This window comes from Eutrigla gurnardus (assembly GCF_963514095.1).
Source record: "Eutrigla gurnardus genome assembly, chromosome: 8".
NCBI classification, from domain to species: domain Eukaryota; kingdom Metazoa; phylum Chordata; class Actinopteri; order Perciformes; family Triglidae; genus Eutrigla; species Eutrigla gurnardus.
In genome coordinates, this window is record NC_139922.1 from 6,374,159 (window position 1) to 6,390,207 (window position 16,049).

Genomic DNA, 16,049 nt, shown 5'->3' on the forward strand with positions numbered 1-16,049 from the left:
CAGAGGGCTTGGTAAGAGTAGATGTGCTTAACCTGTGAGGAGGCTGAAATACAGTTTGAATATAGCATTAACTTTCACGTAGCTGTGGTTGAAAGAACATCAGTCACAGATTTGTTTTAAATAGGCTACATATATTGTACTATACAGTTTTGTGATAGTGAATTAGTACATTGCTACATTTGTAATATGAATGCCTTTTTATGAATTTGAGCCCCTGCCCCTCTAACATCCTCCTGCCCAACATCGCTCACTTCACCCCACAGTCATATTGTTACACTTCAGCTGTGATTTTAACCGCATCCAGACGTTTAAAGCACTGAGTGACGGCCTCATAGCCGGGACATTGACAAGGTTCTTGAAGCAGTGACTCCATCCGTATAGAAGTCAATGGACGAATCGCCATTCCCTGAAGAGAAAGCAAGGGAGTGACTGGTGTGAAATGGTAAATGGAGCTACATTTATATAGTGCTTTTCTAGTCTTTTCAACCACTCAAAGCGCTACACTTCATATCTGCATTCACCCATTCACACACACATTCATATGGCAGAGGCTGGTATGAAAGGTGCTGCTTGCCCATCAGGATCTAATCTACCTCAATCACACACATGTACACGTCGATGGCACAGGCTTCAGGGCCAGTTTGGGGTTCAGTTTCTCGCCCAAGGTCATTTCGGCATGCGGACTGTGTTTTATAGTGTTTGGACTGCACTTATTCAGGTAGGCACGCCTTGATTGGCTGGCTGTGCTTATGTGCTTTTTCAGTGGACAAATGTGTGTTTGTGATTGAAGGAGAGTATTACACATAGAGTCCAGTAGAGGGGGCGGAGCCTGTGTGGGTTAGAATGAATGCAATACTTTTACTGCGGTACTATGTGTACATCATACGATAAGGATGACAAGTTAGTAAATAGACATATTTTTGTGCGTGAGTAATTCACATAAAGAAAGTTGGAAGCACCTTATTTGCAAAAATGTTTATCTTTATTTTGGCTTCTGATCTGTAGAAATGTTCAAACACACGTTGAGCAAAATACAAACATATGAAGTGGCTAAAATATGCTGTTAGGTAGACAATGTGTTCCTGGTCCAATGCTATTTCTCATACAGCTGTATTTATAGTGAGGTGCTTCTAACTTTCTTCCTGCCCCCCCCCCCCCCCCCCCCCCCCCCCTCATTTTCCATTGCTATCTTCTGTAATCACCCAGTTGTAAATGGTTTGAATGTGAGTTATTCCATTCAAACCCAATGTACAGTATGTGAATAACTGCAATATTTTTTTCACCGCCCAACATAGGAATAATATGAAGCAGAGCTTTTGCCTCATATAAAAGCTTCTTGTGATAATCATCTATGTAAGTTCTCCTGTTGACAGATGAGGGTCAGTAATGCCAGTGGGGGAATCACAGAAACATATCTGGACAGAGGAAGGAAAAAGTGAGGAAAGGAGAAAGAGGACAATCCTTTGGAAATGCAGTGATAAAATAAGAGAAGAAATAAAAGGGCAGAGAAAGAGAAAATTATTTCACGGTGCCTGAATGCGTTGACATGAAAGCAGTGTATTGTGGGTACTCTTGGCCTGGGGGAAACCACTGGAGCAGAAGGACAGAGATGGGAGAGTCTGTGCAGTGCCACAACGTGCACACACACACACACACAAACACACACATGCATATACAGCATGCATCAGATTTCTAGCACAGCGGACACATGCAGCCCACAGTTTACACCTGCCCACGGTATTATTTGACACCGCTGACTTGATCTCTATTGTTTTAAAGATAATATCATTCTCTGAAATCCTGTTTAGCAGCACGCCAAAATGACTAATCAGTAACGAGGCTTCATGAATACCCTATTGTTACATTGGGTGCTGATGTACAGTAATGACGATCGTGCTTGTCAGATTGTGGGAGGTCTGTAAGGATGCTTTTATATAAGAGAGTCAGATGGGAGGAGAGATGTAGGCTGGGATGCAAATTTAGCGTGGGCCGGTTAGGGCCAGTTTTCACTGCCCTGCGCTCCACTGAGCTGTAGACTTGTGAATACGCTAATACACTAACTGAACAGGACAGGCTGATGACATCACACACCATGGGCCCTGCAGACATCGCTTGAGTCACAATGTTAGCGTGTTCGTATACGCATGTGTATTTCAGCATCTCTGTTTGCGCGCGTGTCAGTGTTTGTGGTCACATCCTGGGCCACGTGCAGCAAGTCTGCTGCAGTAATATACAGAGCTACAACACTCAGGTCAGGCATTTGGACCAAAGGCATCGCTGTACATTCATGTGCCTCCATACTACAGTGAGTAAGCTGACAATTATCGATATATAGATAATAATAATAATAATAATAATAATAATAATAATAATAATAATAATAATAATAATAATAATAATGGATGCTTGTATTAACCTGCTTAACAAGCAGTGTTTTTCCACAAGCCATCTAGACTGAACTCCTCACATTCATTACCAAGGTAGCTGCTGCTGTCCATTTAAGTGTTCGTCCTGCAGAGGATAACATACTGTAGCAAAAACAAATTACACCGTCATTGTCTGTGTGGCTAACAGTGTAATCGACAAAACAAGCAAAATTGCCTAAATATCCTCCCTGAGACACAACCATCGTAGCAAAATATTAACTTATTTATCCACAAACCATTGTTAGTGATGTGTGTCATCTGAAGAAAAAAACAGATTATTATACGGTACAGTTAATTTGCATATTCTGTAAACCAAAAATAGACAGAGCACATGAGGAAATCTGTGTCTGCTGCATCTGTGTCTGTCTTCTTCAAAATGAAAGATAGTTCGGACCCCTGGTACTGTTATACTTTAAATTAGGATGCATGGTAAACATTTGATCTGTTAAAACTGCATAGGCTGCCTTTGGGTGCTTTTGACCCCATGGCATTGGTATTTAAATTTATGATTTAACAGGCACTAAAAGAGAAAATAATTATACGAACTGATTAGAAATTAATTGATCAACAAAGTCATTAAAAATTGGAATGATAGAATAGAGCAGCAAAAACATATGACAAAGAGACCTCTGGGCTCTGCGTTGGTAGGATAAGGATGAAAAGTACTTTTTCCAATTAATCATGCATGCCAGCTCAAATTAGTTGCCAGTAGACATTTAAATACATATTTCCCTTTATTTTATATAATACATAATGAATGACATGACTAGCATTATGTGATCAGCATTAATTCACAAACAAGACTCAGCTGATCTTAAAAAAACTGTAGATCTAAATTGTTTGTGTCTGAATGTGTGCAAACTCAAATTAATAAACCTGTAAAGTCATAGATAAAGTCCAGGTTTTCATGTTTTTAGTTTGTTTCATTATTGCTTGAACGAATTTCCCATCTTCAACTTGTATCACCTTCACCTTGAGAAAACATATGTCCTTCTTAAAACTATATCATGTTATTAGGCACAGACTCTTAAATTCTCTATAAATATGTGCATACAGTATACATCTCCACACACACACGAAGCACAAATAAAACACTGACACAAACACTCTCATTTCTTTTCATACTCTCACATTAATGATATAAACAACATAGAACAGAATTTAACTGACAGCAGCTGCCTACTATGAGTTTTCAAAATGACCCCCAAATCAGACTCAAAACTATGAACAACAACTAAAAGACAATAAATTCTGAAATCCATTTTTAATACCAGAGCTTTACTAATATACTTACAAATACACAATTATAAATATATAGCAATTTGTTCCTATCTGTGATGTGCATTTCTCAGAAAAAAATGGAATTGTTTCCTTTTGGATTCTTTGGCCTGCACCTCGAACCCGCATATACAGTAGTAGAGGATACTCTCCATAGTGCATAGTCAAATACCTGTGAAGTTTAGCTACCCAAGTCTCAGAAAGGAGTTAAACACACACACACACACACACACACACACACACACACACACACACACACACACACACACACACACACACACACAATCACACTCTCTTCTTTTCCTCACACATGCACTAACACACACACATGGCATCCAGAAAGGAGTAGGTTAAAGGGTTGAGGCCCATGTTTAGGTCCAGGGTTCATGTTATCTCCTAGGCGATAGCATTCTCCAGCGGTTCCTTCTTATCCGCTTTGCCATGATCTGTCCCCCGCGCTACTGCCAACTCCTCGTTCTTCTTAAGCTCCCGCTGATATTTGGCCATGATAGCGGCGTAGGCGCAGCCGTACACTGCTGCAGCCAGCATCATCAGACACACAATCCCACACACGACGCCGGTGATGATCACTGTAGCAATTGCGTGGCGCAAGTTGACAGGCCGCGGCCTCTGCTTAGGTTCACACTCTGGCAAACCCCCTCCACCTCCTCCTCCTCCCCCGCCACCAAAACCCTCACCCATTGCCATGGGGACATGGATAGCGTGGCTAGAGGGATGAGCATGGTTGCCATGGGTGTGGCCTCGTAGTAGCCTCTCGTTCTCCAAGTGGTTTATGTTAGCAAAAAGGTAATGGTAACTTGTAGTCATGCAGGCATGGAAGAGTTGGTATGGGACTTTCTGCAGGTCTTTATCCCTCATTTCTTCTGGCTGGGAGCAGAGCACCTCATCCACCACTCCACCTTGGGATAAGAGTGAAATGTTTAGATTAGAGAGGGGCCTTGAAGAAGAACTGAGGGCCAGGAGGGAATAGGGAGGCATGCATCAGTTGTTGTGTATTAAAAATACATTACCTTTGTTAATTGCCCATTTCCTTTTTGGCAGCTTACTACAGAGGAGGCCACAATCGTAATCATCATAGCTGACCCTGATCAAGCCCATTACATAGGATATGTATTAATGTGGGGTGTAATGGCTTACTTTAATGGGCCAAATTAGCAAGTGTGATTTGATTAACACCTCAACCAGTGGAGCCAAATGAATAGTCTGTTGGAGAAAACGTTGAGTTAGGACTTTATCAGCTGCCCATTGTTTCTCCCCCGTAAAGCCCTTTATTATTTATCTCTCTCACACACACACACACACTCCCTTTCTGACTGCCCGATTAACCACTTGCTTTCTATGAAGCATTAATCCTTCTATCTGGGTCCATTGTTCTGTTTTGCAGTAATTAGAAGCCTCTAAAACAAAAGCTGTGGCAGGGTAACATAGGCATGTAGGCGGGCCCGGCAACTCCAAGCAAGTCTAGCTTTCACTGTACAGTGGTTATTTTGTTATCTAATGCTTGCTAGGGTTGGTCTAGCAAGGAAAATAATGTTGGCAAATTCAACTCTTAATACACTCTATCTCTGGCTGTAGAGATCACAACCATAGTTATAAGAGCTGCTGCATGGAGTGCCTAACATTACAACACTATTATTTTGCTGCTTGGTACATTTAGCTAAGCTTTGAAGTCAGGCAATGTCAGTGAAGCAACAGTCAAAAAAAAAGATTCTGCTGTAAATGTTGTTAATAATGACCATAACAGTGTCAGCTCTGACATGCATGTGGTCACCTCCGCAAACACCGTACTCATCAGATGTTAATAATAGTATAAAAGCCAAAACAACGTACATTCTTCCACAGCGACGCCCAGACAGCATGTTAAACTAATTCAACCACCCTTAGTTACTGACAGACCTTTAAGCCCATTCTTAACTCTTCTGTGTACATCTTTCCAAGTGCAAAATCTACATCCTCACCCTACATCAATTTAGGGTCAGCCAATCAATGTTAATCACTCAAATAGACTCTCTTTGTGTAAGTCATTTAAATAGAGTCCAGCCATTTCTACTCTTGTTCTAGTTCTCCTTGTTGTTGTGTTAAAGGTCAGTATTACCATAATGTTATATTACCAGAATTCTATTGAATGCCATTGAGACGGAGGTAGTAAGATGGATGAAAGTTGGAAACATTGCAGACATTGCTCTAGCCACTTCGTGGAGCTTCAAGCGGTCTTACCTTTAAAGAGATATGTCTCCAGCCAGAGTTTGAGGCCTATGAGCTGGCAGTCACACCTCCAGGGGTTACTTCGCAGTGCGATGCTGTCCAGGCGTGTCAAGGCCTCCAACAGGGAGCGGTCCAATCGCGTTAGCTTGTTGTGCGCTAGCCCCAGGTGGCTAAGGTTCCTCAAACTGTCCCCCATTGCTCCAGGCAAACCCCACAGGCTGCAGGAAGGGACATGACAGGGAAACACAGGATACAATAAGCTCTGCTGGATCACTTTTACAACGTGTATTGTTTGACAGTGGCCAAATAACACATTGGATATTTTACAGTTCTGATGCTTAACCTGTTGTGTGAGAGGTCAAGGTGTGAAAGTGAGCGGATAGGTCCAAGTAACCGCTTGTCAAGCTCTCTCAGGCTGTTGTAGGCCAGGCTGAAGCGCTGTAGAGTTCTGAGACCCAGCAGGGCAGTCGGCGAAACAGACGTTATAGAGTTATTAGATAGATCAAGAATGCGGACAAGTGGTATTTCCCGGAAAGCCATCGATCCTAATCCCCTGATACGGTTATCTTGGAGATACAGTTCTTGGGTGTCTGGATGCAGTCTTCTGGGGATGTCGTACAGGCCTCGACCCCGGCAGTCCACTACTTTGGTGTTGCCATTGCAGCTACACTCCTTTGGACAGGCATGTGACAGAGAGAGGAGGGAGAGGAGGGCACACACCACTACCACTGTGGAGATAGGGAGACATAGTATTAGATCATCAACAGATGCTTCTGTGTTTGCTGCTAAATGTGAAAAAAATGAATTCTAGTGTGACTAAAGATTTGATCTTTCTCAGCAATACCCTGAAGTATTATTACATAATTGCATACATTCACAGCAGAGTCCAACTGCCATAATGATAACCTTCACAAATAAATGCCGTTATCACAGAAAATAAACATTTAAGTGCATATTAACGTGTTTGAAAATAAAGCAGTAAGAAAAGACTGCAGTTCACTGAGTTTTCGCCCAGATATTACTGTTCTTTTTCGATATCACCAAGAAAGTAAACTACTAATATGCAAACTCCCACTTCCCACCCTCCCCTATACAGTGGCCCTTGGTGACTCCACCAAAGATTCATAACCCCTCACCCACACTCCACCCACACAACAATCCATATGCAGAAGATATTAGGTGTCTGATTCTCTTTTGAGATGACTTCACGTGTCCATTCCTTCTGGTACATTACAGCAGTATTTATAGCATTGGCTGGACTAGCTGGAGGCTCAATGAAATGAAGCTCAAACCCAAGCCTGGGAATGTAGCCGGCTCGCACGTTACACTAGATCCTGAACAGATTGATTAGCTGCACCATGTTTATCTTCAGGTGGCATCGCACACGAGAATGTTCACTTACATATTCCTTTGTGATGAAGCAGCTGCAAGTCTGATTTCAATGTTAAATGAATACAGATTCATATTAAGGACCTTTGATCAACTATAATAATCAAACTACCATTGAGGAATGTTACATATTTCAATGGGACACCAAAATTGAATTGTTTATCACATAATTGTTTATCTGCTATTTAGCAGTGATGATAGATCTTTAAGACTTTTGTCAACATAGTCTACAAATTATACTGACAATAGTTGGACATCTTGCAGTTGATGGTGATTTACAAGTTAGTCTTTTACTAGTCCTAGTTTTAATTTCAGGTGTTACTCTGGTATGGCGACTCTGTTGCTGTATTATATTGTCAGTGCATCAACAAAAACGATGAGAATATGGCTGGGTTGTAGTGCTGTGTTAATTGCATCCTTGTTAGTGAAGTGTGTGTGTGTGTGTGTGTGTGTGTGTGTGTGTGTGTGTGTGTGTGTGTGGTGGGGGGATGCATTCTATCACATGTACTTGCACACGTGTGCACATTCTCATGAACACACTCATATACATACAATGCATGGACGCACACAAACAGCATCAGCTCAGTGGAGCATTGTAACAGCAGCTCTGGAATGAGGTCAACACAGGAGAATGGTACACACAGACCAAAGTACACACAGAGTAGCTTGTAATGACATGCACGCAAGTCAGCTTGAAATCACCTTGATGGCACTGCAAATGCCTATTTACAGGAAGATAAAACTGTGAATATAGTGCAGATGCAGTAATACATTCCATCTATCCGTCTTTCTATCTGTGTGTACATTTAACTGCTTTCATTCAGGAATCGTGTATGCAAGGAGCAGTCCATGTTTAAAGAACATTTATTTAAACAACACTGAGCCATTGATAGCAGCCCCCTAGCCATGCACATGTAAACACATACACAAATGCATTCAAGTTGCTATTCTTCCCAGCGATGGAGCTCCTACCTCTCATATCTGCCAGTCGTCCTTGGGTCACTTGGATTCAATCTTCTTTTAGCTCCCTTTTTGGATTCTAGTGTCTGTCATTGGTTGGTGATCCATTAGCCATCAGTAGTAGGTTGCGTTCAGCTGTCCTGACTCTCATCTAGTGGGCTGATGTGGTCACTCAGTAGGAATTAGAGAAGCTGCGATCAGCAGCAGAAACGTGTTGTTGTCCTCAGGATCCCCAATACTGCCTGCACGGGTATGAAACCCCATCAGAGCGGGCAGATCAGAGAACAGAGCTTAAGTCTGGGAATCACTGGAGCTAGGGAGCTCTGCCTCTCTCGCGCGCTTTCTCTCGCTCGCTCGCTCTTGCTCTCTCTCTCTCTCTCTCTCTCGCTCTCTCTCGTTCTCTCTCTATCTTGTTCCATACCTCTCTCACTGCCTCTCAACCTCTTTTTCTGTCTCTTATATTTTTCTTCAAGCTGTTTTTTTTTCTGCCTTTGTTTCTATTTTCCCTTTTCTCTTGCTCCTTGATTTAATTTGATTTCTGCTCCTCTATTCAATCCATTGGGGAAATGTGATGGGGTGTCATCTCCCAGTGGACAGCTGCTCCTCTTAAATCACAGCACACACACACACACACGTACGCTGACATTTGTGTCACCTCCTATTGCTGTGGCAAGAGTTGTGACAAAATTAGATCTGGATTGTGTCGTGTCAAATACGCAACAACTCCAAACACTTCAATACGCAGTGAAGACATTCGGAGGATGCCCATTGCTGTGGCATGCTTTGATGATATTATGCATGGGTCGTGGGCTGAAGGGCTGGCAGAACACGCCCCCAGCACAGCAACACAGAACGCACGAATGCACACATACGCATGCACACACACTCCCAGCAGGATATTAAGCTGTTGCAGTTGTTGCTCGGTTTTTATGCATACAAATGGATTGACTGTTAAGCTTATATGACCTCATGGTTCGCTTGAAGGAGAAGCAAAAACTGGACAAAGCAAGAGACAGAAAGAGATTAATGATCAAATCATGTTGAACAATGACTATGATTAAGCTTACTAGCTGACCTTGGCTTGTTTGACCTCCTCCTGTCCATCCATATTTATATCCTTTCTTCTGCTGAAGGGCATCACAATTATTTTCATTCTGTCATATACGGTACTAAGTGAAGTCAATAAGTGTCACCAGCTTATACCTGGGGGATTTATAGTAGATGTGTAAAGATATAAGCCTTGAGCAAATAAGGCACACATGGAGATGCTTTAAAAACAAAACCATGTATAGGATCATGAACCTGCCCACTCACATGTACACTTGCATCCACACTCACATGCACTCTTGACTGGTCATGTGCATCTACATAGGCAAATACATCCTCAAATGTGTGATGGCACTTCTGTTCATATTGTTGATGTGTACAGACTGCAGTGTCTGAACATGTTAGGAACCAAGTTTCCAATAAAAAGAGAGAGAGCAAGAGAAAAGTAAACAAGCTCTACTATTTAATCAGATTGTCATATATTATCACCGTGTGCATCTGGCATGGGATTAATGCCTTAAGGGCAACCTACAAAGATGGCTTATTTTGTTCTGATCTTTTTTTTTTAAATTCTTTTCATATGTAAAGCAATATAGTGCTTGATGATTTTTAACATAACTCTTTTAGTTATTGTATTTATTTAATTGTGATTTTGCAAGTCTCATGCAGGAAGGAGAGGCCAGCCTAAATCTTGTAGACTGCTGGCATCCTCAACAACAGCCTCGTGTTCTGCTCCTCCTCTGAATGTAGCTCAGCATCTTGAATGTTCCGCCCCTGTGCTCTGCAGCTGCTGTGGAACGCACCACCACGTTTGAAAACACTTCATCTCTCAGGCAGCTCTTTGTGATTGTGGCGCTTGTGTGGGTTTATGCTTGTCCTAAAGGTGCTGTCCCTGGCATGTGAATTAAAACATGCCCATATCCTACACTCAGAGAGAATAGAAACACTAATGCTTGTCCTTTCTACAGCACGTACACGGACACAAGCATGCACACAGTCGGCTGCACCCTCTTGCTGATGGATGTATACTTTTATATAATCCTTATTAGAATCCCCAAATATCTGTAGGATTTAAACCGGCTGTCAGCTCTCTCTGCCTGGGATTGCATTGATAGCAGATTGGAGGTGCGGTGGATTTAGAGTGGTGTTTAATGTCTCTTCATCTTTGGACTCATAAACCCAGCTCAGGGCATAAATACCCCCAAGTTCTTAAATCATACCTAGGGAAATTAAATGTTCCCCCGTAGTACAGAAAATTCCACAGCATTAGTGAGACAGATTTAGGCTGTTCTCTTTTTGCTCTGAGCCGACTTCCAGGTAGCAGCCAGCATCGTTTTAACCTCTGAATACAAATTTACCGACCAAACTGCTGTACTGCTTGTATGGGATTTATGTTTCCACAAACAATTTTCCTTGCAGAACATATTCTATACTATGTAACTATATTCAAAATATTGCTATATTCATCTTACAATCTAATAATAATTGAGGTTAATAATAATTTAAGGATTCAGATGATTTTAATTATTTGAAGGTTCCATGTTTCAGAATTCACAGTATTTTTATCTGACAAATCATTTGAGCTCCTTTGTTTTTACAGCATTTTTAAGAGCAGATGATCCCGTCTCTGTCATTGGCTTAATGATCGAGGTTCTCCCTGGTTTTATACCGTGTGTGTTTCCAATGCTGTTGCCCAGCATCTTAAATTAGTCTCTCCTTCTGGGTTTTCCATGTGGGTGTAGAAATGGTGGGCTGCTGAAAGGGTTTGGCAAAGCTTCTGACAGGATAATCTGCACCTGTTCCTCTGGGCGAGGGCTAAAACGGGCCACAGCAGCACCTCACTGAACACCGCACTCGGACAATCACGCTAAAAGAAGTGCAAACCAATATAATAATGATAATGTTCATAATGATACCCTTGTCATGTTGACGCTGAGGCTTTTTAGTATTTTTTAAGCTGTAAGTGAGGTTTTTTTCTGTGGATCCTATCTACATACACACCCCCTGTTTCTCTCATTCTCTGACTGTGTTTTTCTATGTGAAGTATCAAACAAACAGCACTGTGACACAAGGGTCCCTTTTCTTAAACAATAGGCTGTAAATGACATATATTAATATGAATACTGATTCTAAATGCATTACAATAATACTATTTGTGTCTATGTGTGTATAGAATCCAAATTATATCACAACATTTGTGCAATAAGAATATGTATTGTTTAATTATATATCTACCAATTTCTAGATTATGGAGTCTGATGAGTCTCAGTAGAAATGAATACATACTGAAGAAGCTAGTTCAGGCAGACAACTGCAGCTGCACTTTTATACTTTGTGACATGCTTCATACTCCAATAATCTTCTTCCATTCACATCCTCCAAATTTGGCGGTCTATTTAAGTTACACTATTTCCCATCTCCCCCTTTTGGCTGTCAATGCAGGGGGGGGGGGGGGGGGTGCAGTGATGAGGCCGGGGCCTAGGGGCCTTGAGATGCTCTTTAAAGAGGCAAAACATCATGTTTTCAGCTACAACATCCATATTGATTTTATTTAATTTTAGATATCCGTTTTTTCTAATTATGCTAATGTAATAGTGGTGAGAATCAGGGGTCATGATTCCATTATTAAATGATGCATCTCTATTTTGGATTTAAATATAATGAGATTTTTTCCTTCAAATCGTTCAAACCATTCCTATTTGTATGATACAGTTGATGTGCTACATAAGATTGCACCCCCAAAAAACATATATACACACATATATTTGAGTATCTGGAGTGTCTACCAACCCACAAACTGTGAAATAAAGGTGAAGGCATATTCAGACAGACAGTATAAAACCCCCAAATAAAAGTATGAACCTTAAAATGAACATGATGTTCCCTTTACATCCATCTGAATGCCACATTCTGGTTCATTTAGTTTACTACAGTGTGGTCACACTGTATTTGAATGAAGCTGTAAATTGTGCTCCTGCATAGACGTACACACACTAAATGCATGGCGGACCCCCACTGAGACAAAGCTATGGTCCTCTGAGTCTTAGTAGCAGGGGGTAAAGGGAGAGGAGGACGAGGAATAGAGGATAGAAGTTAAAGCCTGTGGTGAACGTGTCAATCTTTCCTCATCTAACAAATGTGTCAGCTAAAAGCTGAGACATTTTTTTCCCCGTCAAGGAATTGTGGTCAGATCTGTGCATTTGAAACCTGCTGGGGTGAGGCTTATGGAAGTGAGAGCAGCTCTGTATAGGGATAACAGGATAACAACAGGGAGGCAGACTGAGGAATGGGATGGATTTCATGTGGGCACAGAGAGAGGTCTGCTTCAGAATCGTGTGAAACTGCATTTTGAGTGTGGTTAGGGACATCTGTGCACATGTGTGCAGATAGTACAGTATTATATACAAACACACACTTCCAGAAATATAAGCTGACACATGTATGATGCAGAGTGTAATTACCCTTTTGGCCTATTGTGTCCTGCAGGGTTCACTGGATACATCTGAGTGTACATTAATAAACAATCTCTGGCCTGTAGGGGGACTTCTGTTGTGACACGGATCACAGTGCACTTGCACTTCAACGAATAGAGCACACATTCAGTTGCAACGTCTCTGACTGTGTCATCTCTCTTTCAGCTGTGGGCATCCAGATGAAACTGGAGTTCTTTCAGAAGAAGTTCTGGACAGCCAGCAGACAGGTTCATATGCATCACACATCCTGCATGTGTACATATTCACATGTATAATGTAAAGCATAAGACATAAAATGTTGTTACTCCCTAATGAGAGTAGTTTAAAATACAGAAAGATTCAACACAAACAAGTCAACTTTTTGCTTTTCCATAAAGTGTCCTTTGTTTTATGTTATATTTATACTTGAATAATAACTTGAAATATCTCTACATGATATGTTTAATAAGTCAAGGACCCACAAAAGCTCTTTGGATTGTTCGGAAGAACTTTTACCATGTTGAGGTCATCCGTCCTTTTCATTCCATTTATTTATTTGAAAAGGATTTTGGAAGACAGTCGAGGTTTTTCAGCTGACAAACAGAATCTATGAATCTATAAACATTTGGTGTGACACCCAGATACAGTAGTTGTATTCTTCTTATCTTACAGTGTGCAGCATTGGATGGGAAATGCTCCATAAGCTGTGATGATGAGGTTGGTCAGCCTTCCTTTTCTCCATCAACCATACAAGATTCTGTCACGTTTACTTCAGACAAATGCTTTAACATTGTGTTTATTATTTAACAGAATATTAACTGCTACCTCATCGACAACAACGGCTTCGTTCTGGTAGCAGAGGACTATACTCTGGTAAGACATCGACGCACAAAGAGACACATAGAGAGCCAGGTCATGCAAGTTCAGTGTAAAAACAAATGCATAAAAGTCAGCGACAGCAGGCTATAAAAAACATTGTTTGTGGCAAATCATATTCATATTAAGTCATATTTCAGATTATATCAGAGTCGACTGAGCCTGGGCTAACATTTCAGAGTGCATATCTACCTCTTACGTTTGCTTCCTATTCTAATTCTAAAGGAGACATGCAACCCCAGCATAAACCCTCTGCTGAGCTGTCACCAGACATGCTGTCACTCTGGCTTTGGCTCATCTAGAAGCCAGTCCGCTGGCTGTCACTGCCCTTCCTTTCTTTTGCATGTTCTTTTCATGCGTCTCTTACTCGCTGGCCACCATTCTTTATTTGTTCTTATTTAGAGGTGACGGAGCATGTAGGGTTCTGGTTGTCAAGTTGTTTCATGGCATTGCTGTTATGTAGACATCATTGACCGACAAGGTGACATTCATTTCATCCGTCATCATGTTGTGTTAAATGTGTGAAGTCGGCCTGTTTGGGAGAGCCGGAGGATCTTACCATGCTGTGTCATATCGGGTAGTTTCATGTTGTTACTGGGTGGAGGTTTCCGAAGTGGGAGGTGTGATCTCTGCATTCCAGGTGTCAAGACAAGATGTGGAGGGATAGAGGATTGAGTTCACCCTCCCGGTCCCGTGTTTCATATGGTTACCGGATGCTCTTGGTTTAAGAGGTTTGTCCCTGTGGCATCACCTGGTTGGCAGCAGACAGGTGGAGACCTGTGAAGGTGTAACAGTCACACTGGGCTGGATATTGAAGATAAGGATAAGAATTATTAATACAGAAGGGTGACATATTTATTCATAAAGCTTCTCAAATGTTAAAATCTGCATCCAACAATGGGATGGTTGTTCTTTGTTGCACAACTTTCATTTAAGGCTTTATGTTTCAGAGATTTAGTTCTTAGTTCTGTCCCAAAAAGGCTGAAAGTGTGTTTGCATCACAGACTCATGGCCACTTGGTCATTTGGCGAAGCAGAAGGGGGGTCCTACAGACCGTTTACCCATGTGGGATGGTATCTGTGCGCTTTGGGGTTTGACAATTGAAGGTTTCTGGTATGCCATCCGATCTGTCCACTTTTGTACCTGGAAGAGCTTCCGGCATTTTAAACACATCATTTTAAGGGGACCTTTACATTTTTTCATGATTTTTTTATGGAAAACATAAACCCCCTGGGCATGACTATCACCGGCCCACAGGCATTCTATTTTCAGGTTGTCTGTCCATCCATTGTTAGAAACAGAACGCCCACCTGGACTCAAGGAATAACAAATTAGAAGTTGGTGGTCAAAGGACGCTGTGACTTTACAAAACACGTTTACGGCCATGACTCAATAATGCGTATGCTCATTATGACACATTTCACACAAATGTCTGAAAGGATACAATGATGTATGACATGCATCTAAACCGGATGTGTGACTGGTTAGTGACGGCATACAACCCAGAGGCTGGTTTTGGTAATAAAAAAAAATATATGTATATATCTTTCATTGTTTTTCTCAGACAGGAAAATTCTTTGGAGAAGCAGAGGGTGCTGTAATGAGTAAGCTTCTGCAGATGAGCTCTTTCAAGAGGTAAGTATTTCAGACTGCGTGTGTGTGTGTGTGTGAGTCTGTACTTATAAGTGCCAGCACAAGTGTATCTATGTATGTAAATGTATGTGCATAATATCAGGAAAGCCACAGAATGAGAGCATGTCTCCCCTCCTGCTGACAGCTCCTAACCTGGCCAATCGTGTTGAGCTATTCAGCACTGAACTCCGACCCCTCGCTCAGCAGAGTTCTCCGTTAGGGGATTACAGCAAATCTTTTCCTGAAACGAAGGAATTAGGAGAAACCTGAAGTCACACACACACACACACACGCAGATACTGCATGTTGCAGAGCTGTTTCTCCTGGAAAACGCCAGGAGCGGTGGGTGGCAACGTTCTGCAATTAATTTGGAAATGTAACCCTGGAGGATAACTTTACCAGTATTAAAGAGCAGAAATGTAGGGAAACAGACACGGACAGGCACATATAGTCAAACTGGTATGTTGAACCTTTAGAGAACGTGTTTGCAGAAGCTTAAAAACCACATTTCCAACACTGCAGTTCTGCCTGTGGGTGAGGAGAAGTTAGCCATGTTGTCTCTGAGCATAAAAATCATAGGTGAGAAATCATTGCACAAATAGACAACCACGCCTGTTTATGGGACAGATGAGCATCACAAGCTGACAGCTTTGGTTTCCAGTCCCACTCCTAAAAACAAAGAGGCCTACAAGTGCTTTCACTGAATCTTTAATGCCTGATGATGAGGGATTGTTTAAAGTGCAGCATATGATGAATGAATAAT

At 41.6% G+C, this 16,049-nt stretch overlaps 2 protein-coding genes across 3 annotated transcripts in view; one reads left to right on the forward strand and one right to left on the reverse strand.

Moving 5' to 3' along the window:
• cacna2d3a (calcium channel, voltage-dependent, alpha 2/delta subunit 3a) overlaps positions 1-16,049 on the forward strand; it is a 120,816-nt gene that overhangs the window by 93,939 nt on the left and 10,828 nt on the right. For both annotated transcript variants that reach the window (XM_084015472.1, XM_084015473.1), the window contains 4 exons: positions 12,965-13,026; positions 13,451-13,495; positions 13,589-13,651; positions 15,219-15,289. In XM_084015472.1, coding sequence (XP_083871598.1) covers positions 12,965-13,026; positions 13,451-13,495; positions 13,589-13,651; positions 15,219-15,289 — 241 coding nt within the window. The remainder of the gene's footprint in view (positions 1-12,964; positions 13,027-13,450; positions 13,496-13,588; positions 13,652-15,218; positions 15,290-16,049) is intronic.
• Positions 3,981-8,856, reverse strand: lrtm1 (leucine rich repeats and transmembrane domains 1). The gene is made up of 4 exons (XM_084015474.1): positions 8,292-8,856; positions 6,274-6,658; positions 5,943-6,148; positions 3,981-4,624 (listed from the first exon to the last, which is right to left on the reverse strand). Exons 1-4 carry the CDS (start codon positions 8,296-8,298, stop codon positions 4,101-4,103), a joined length of 1,122 nt encoding a protein of 373 aa, XP_083871600.1. The 5' UTR covers positions 8,299-8,856; the 3' UTR covers positions 3,981-4,100.

Excerpts from the sequence above, each read along its gene's own strand:
- lrtm1 (XM_084015474.1), bottom strand. Across the intron at positions 6,149-6,273 it reads CTTGACCTCTCACACAACAG|CCTGTGGGGTTTGCCTGGAG; the intron begins GTTAAGCATCAG and ends CCCTTCCTGCAG. Across the intron at positions 4,625-5,942 it reads GGAGACATATCTCTTTAAAG|GTGGAGTGGTGGATGAGGTG; the intron begins GTAAGACCGCTT and ends TCTTATCCCAAG.